The 5565-nt window shown below is 34.3% G+C and overlaps 1 protein-coding gene across 1 annotated transcript; it reads right to left on the bottom strand.

Moving 5' to 3' along the window:
- Positions 323-4921, bottom strand: LOC110272006 (zinc finger BED domain-containing protein RICESLEEPER 2-like). Its single transcript, XM_021123757.1, has 10 exons — positions 4878-4921; positions 4737-4753; positions 2654-4272; positions 2292-2447; positions 2103-2159; positions 1114-1187; positions 1002-1007; positions 690-764; positions 501-566; positions 323-326 (listed from the first exon to the last, which is right to left on the bottom strand). Exons 1-10 carry the CDS (start codon positions 4919-4921, stop codon positions 323-325), a joined length of 2118 nt encoding a protein of 705 aa, XP_020979416.1.

The raw sequence follows: 5565 nt of genomic DNA, 5'->3' as shown, positions 1-5565 counted from the left end.
AATCAAAAGATTCATCATCAATTACAGACACTAAATCCCCAATCTCATTACTACGAAGTCTACTGAAATGGTGTCTTGCAATACCGTAAAAAAATTAATATTAGGATAAAAAAATTTCAGGAAGACAGTTATAAAGAGAGACAAAGAGAGAGAGAGAGAGAGTGTGTGTGTGTGATAGAGAGGGAGGCAAAAATTTTGAGTTCAGAGAGACAAAAGTTAAGGAGAATTGATTCTAACTAACTGATTCAGAAAATTCACAGTTTCCTGCATATCAGGGTTGATTGAAACTCTAGAAATATTGATCACATTTTGGAGACTGACTTTATCTACAAATCACAGAAGACAATAAGAAGAAATTAATTCATAAAGAAACTATTCATTCATAAACAAAAATATTTAAACAAATCAAACTGAGACATATGTGCAACATGGACAACTTTTCACCTCCATTCACTTTGATCTTGAAAGATTGCAGAATAACAATAGGTGGTCTCTGTTACCTTTTCAAACTATTGATGTCTATAAGAGCACAACAATCACCAATAAGATTGCAGGAGATTTTCTTCCTGGGTAATGATTATAAGAAAGGACAGACAATAATAGAATAATTCAACAGCAATAAAAGAACATGAAAAACATGGCATAACATAATTTGAAAAAAGGATCAGAAACAGAAAGATAATGGATACCCATCAGCAAAAACTTCAAGGATCATAACTTTCAATATGTTTCCATTACACTCAACATCTCTTTTCCTTTTCAATCTACAAAGGACCCCAACAAAATCTGTTTAGCAAAATTATAGCAAATAACAATAAATCCTCAGAATTAGTACCATAAGACATTTCCTTGAATTGTTAGTAATTTCAATTTAAAACACCTTCATACCGGTTCACATTTGAAAAAGTGAAACTTACCTATTAAGTACTCATAATTAATGCACTTTTGAAAAATCTAGTCCATAGAAGTTAGAATTAAACCAGGATTAGGTATGGTTGTACTTGCAGCTGCAATAACAGAGGTAAAACACTTGAAAAGGATGTGAAACCGATGTCTTGTAACCCTGACCAGTCCACCATTATGTATCACTTTGAAGTTAGAAATAATGAATACACATCTCCTTCTTTTAACTGATAAATAAAGGTTGTGATCAAATCATCCTCAACAGTTGCTTGGATCTTGTGGTGCTGAAAAAAATACAATAAAATCATCTCAGTATTTGTAAATGTTATACCATCACATATTACATGCTAAAAATTATCACATACACAATTTTGAAATACAGAATTTAGTTAACTAAAAATTGATTTTTTGATAAAAACAAAATCTTAGCCTCAATACTCCAAGCTTCCTTCCATGGAGATATTTTTCCAAGAGGATCAATAGTAAGACTCATGTTATAAAAAGTAGAGATGAAAGAATGTAGATGAAAAAAACAAAAAACACAATCTGGGCAAGATAAAACTGTGTGGGATCTGAGTCTTATCTCAATGGACGGGAATACAAAGGAAAAAAGGCAAGTAAGGAACAACTGATTCCTTTAGAGAGATCTCCACAATACTCCATCACCTCATCACTACTTATAGCAGAGAAATGAGCAAGTTTGTAAGGCAAAGCTTGTAGAACACGTTTCTCTTGAAGTCCTTGGATAGATAGATTGATTGATTGACATATGACATTCAATGTGTCCATATGTAATTAAATTAGATATACTCATACCTCTATATATAGCTATGTCAGATCAACCTATCTATGAATCTATATACATCTATCTATCTATCTATCTATAAACAAACTATACCTATTATTCCTAGAAGAATAAATTATTTCTCAATTGGTGTTTGTTAACTTCTTTTTTTTTATAAGGACATATCTTCTATTTAAGTCAATATAAATGCAAATATTAAATATAAATAGTCTCTAAAATAAATAAACATAATCCAAAATACAAAAACATAGTTATAAATAGTCCCAAAGACAAAATAAATATAATCCAAAATCCAAAAACATAATTGTAAATAGTCTTCAAAGCAAATTAAACATAATTCGAAACACTTAATTTTCATCTTCATCTTTATGTAAGTTAATAACATCATTAGAACCAACTCCTGAAGAATAGCCTTCTCCTTTTGCAATATCTTCCTCATCTTTATCTTCCTCTAGAAAAAAGTAAATAAATATATTAGAAAAATAGTACATAATAATGTTCAAAATCACTCAAGTATGTATGTCATAAATATAATTATACCAAAATCATCATATCCACGTATCTAATTTCTTGTGAAAATCACCGCTTCAACATTATCTGGCAACAAACGACTTCTATACTTATTCAAAACATGAGAACCCATGCTAAATACAGATTCTGAAGCCACGGTAGTAATAGGAATGTTCAACAAATCTCGTGCCATTAGTGATAGTGTTGGAAAACGATGATGGTTGTCTTTCTACCATTGCAAAACATCAATGATTGCATCATTGCAAAATAATGTTGCCTCACTCAAATAAATATCAAGTTGGTTCTTTCCACTTTTCATTTCAACTTCTTGATTACGGGACATCAAATCCTTTGCATTGCAAACAATATATGAATCAAAAAGCATGAAAAATAAAAAATACATATAACCAAGTAGATAAAAATACTTATACCAACAATTTTAATAAGTTGAGTTCCAATTGCAGAAGATGTTGCTTGAGAAAAATTACTTGGAAGTTGGGAAGAACTCTCTACAGTTGTAGAGAAATTGTGGTCATAAACCTCAAAGAGCTTGTATAACTTACTCTTCACATGCTCCACTTTGTCTTTAGCACTAATAGGATCAATCTCATTATAGCAATGAACCAAAGTGTTGAGTTTAAATCTAGGATCAAGAACTGCCTCAAATGCAAGAACAACACTATATTTCTCCCAATATTTCTTGAACTTAATCATCATTTTTTCTCCCATGTTCCTTATAAGCACTTCATCATTCTTCAAACTATTCATTAAAATAAGCTGGATTTGCCAAACTTGTAAAAAATACAAGTTGGATGTTGGGTAAGAAGTTCCAAACATCAACTTGGTAGTTTCGTAAAATGGTAACAAGAAATCACATATCTTTTCAGTTCTTCTCCACTTATTTGATGAAGGACAATACTCCCTAAATCCAGCGTCTTTTACTTTATACATTTTAAAAGCTTTCTTATATAGAATAGCACTTGCAAGCATTGCATAAAGTGAATTCCACCTAGTAGGAACATCTAAACATAATGCAGTCGTATACTCAAGTCCCTCAATATCTTCAAAACATTCTTTAAACTTAACCATTTGACTTTCATATTTTCTCAGATACTTAATAGAATCTCTAATCTTATGCACTGCATCACCACATATTTTCATTCCATCTTGGACAATAAGATTTAAAATATGAGCAGAGCAACGAACATGAAAGAATTCACCATCACACAACAATGAACCATGCACATCCAAAGTACTTTTCAAGTGTTCAACACAAGTATCATTAGAAGAAGCATTATCCAAAGTAATGGAAAAAATCTTTTTATCAATTTTCCACTTAGTCAAAAGTGTAAAGATTTTAGAAGACAACTCAAATCCTGTGTGAGGAGGAGGCATATGACAAAAATTGAGAATTTTACTCTGTAATTTCCAGTTCTCATCAACAAAATCTGCAGTCAAACATATAAACCCCTCATTGGTACTGGAAGTCCAAAGATCAGATGTTAAGCAAATTCTATTTGGAATGGAAACTAAAATTTTTTTAAGTTTCGCAGCTTCTCTCGTATGAATTTTCACTATGTCAGCCTTAACTGTATTCCTAGAAGGAAGTTTCAAAGTTGGACTAATATATATCACCCAATTTCTAAATCTCCTATCATTAACCATATTGAATGGCTTATCCCCAGCAACTACATAAGAAGCAAACATATCTCTAGCCACTCCTGAATCAATCTTAAGTGAACCCATTTTAAGTTGCAATTCTGCTATAGTCTGACCAATATCTTCATGCTTAATTTGAGTACAACTATCAAGATGTCGTTTTAGAGTAAAAGTGACATATCGCTTACCTCCAGCTTCAAACACCTTCTTGCATCCTTTACACTCAGAACGTTCTACTCCATCCTTATCTGGACCGAGCTTTTTGAAAAAATTCCAAACATTGGATCTTGCTGGTCTCAGCCTTTTCGAACTAGGTTTATCAACCTCGACCGGAGCAGCCTCAGAACCAACTCCAGCAGTAACAAGGTTACTCACAGTTTCAGAATTCATATTTTCTGAAATAAAAGCAAATGTAAATTGTTTATATGAATCTGAAATAAAACAAGTATCAACTCATCTGATTTAATCAAAACTCAACCATTAGCAAACCACACAAAAAATAGTAAATAAATTTTTGAATTTGCATCAGATTTAACCAAATATCAACCATTATCAACCATAATCAGAACTAAACCATTATCAAACAACACAAAAAACATCAAACAATTTTTGAATCTGTATCGGATTTAACCAAATATCAACCATTATCAACCATAATCAGAACTCAACCATTATCAAACAATACAAAAATACAATTTCTGAATCTGCATCAGATTGAACCAAATATCAACCATTATCAACCATAATCAAAACTCAACCATTATCAAATAACACAAAAAATAGCAAACAATTTTTGAATACACAACAAACCTATATCAAACAACAAATAAGCAAACCCTAAGCCAAAAAACTAATTTACCTATATCAGAAAACCCACTGCATCAGATATAATCAAATAACCATTATCAACCATAAACCCTAATTTACCTATATCAAACAACACAAAACACAACAAACAAACCTAAATCTCTTATCTCAAACCCTAAGTTAGAAAATTAACCAGAGGAGGCGAGGACCAAGACAGAGGAAGCGAAGAGCAGCCATGTCGCGGCAATGAAGACAGACAAGGAGACCCAGAGAGCGAGACCAGCAACGAGAGGACAAGACCCAGGAGCCCAGGACCGAGACCAGCAGCGACAACAGCTAGACGGAGCAGCACCGGTGGCTAGAACCCACGAGGACCTAAGATCGACGATGACTGCGACTCAGCGAGTGTGAGGGCTGAGGTCAACGGAAGTGCGATCTTGAGTGAGACTGACTATGGTCTATGGGTGGAGAGTGGAGAGTGGAGACTGGAGAAGCTGAAGGTTGAAGGCTGAAGCTCTGTCCTCTGTGTTGACGACCGAGGGAGTGACCGAGTGAGAAACTGAGAGTGACGGTGAGGATTGAGGTTGAGGAAGCTACAAATCCGAAATTGGAATTAGGGATTCAGTAGGGTTTCATTGGGGAGTCGGGTTGGGTCGGGGTTAATTGGGTTAATGGGTTCTGGATCTAGGCTATAACAATCAGCCCCATAATAAAAAAATGCTCCAGCCCACCGGGGAAGCCCGCCCCGCCCCGCCAAAGCCCGCCAAAGCCCACAGTTTAAGCGGTGTGGGTTAGGCGGGCTTTTGTCTTTCGACGGTCCCAAATTTCCAGCCTGGCCCGCCTTTTTTGGCAAGTTACGCGGGCCAGCCCGGCGGGTTTAA

The sequence above is a fragment of the Arachis ipaensis genome, chromosome B05 (assembly GCF_000816755.2).
Source record: "Arachis ipaensis cultivar K30076 chromosome B05, Araip1.1, whole genome shotgun sequence".
Classification (NCBI taxonomy): domain Eukaryota; kingdom Viridiplantae; phylum Streptophyta; class Magnoliopsida; order Fabales; family Fabaceae; genus Arachis; species Arachis ipaensis.
The sequence above is the reverse complement of the archived record's forward strand: the minus strand, read 5'-3'. Positions and strand labels throughout refer to the sequence as shown.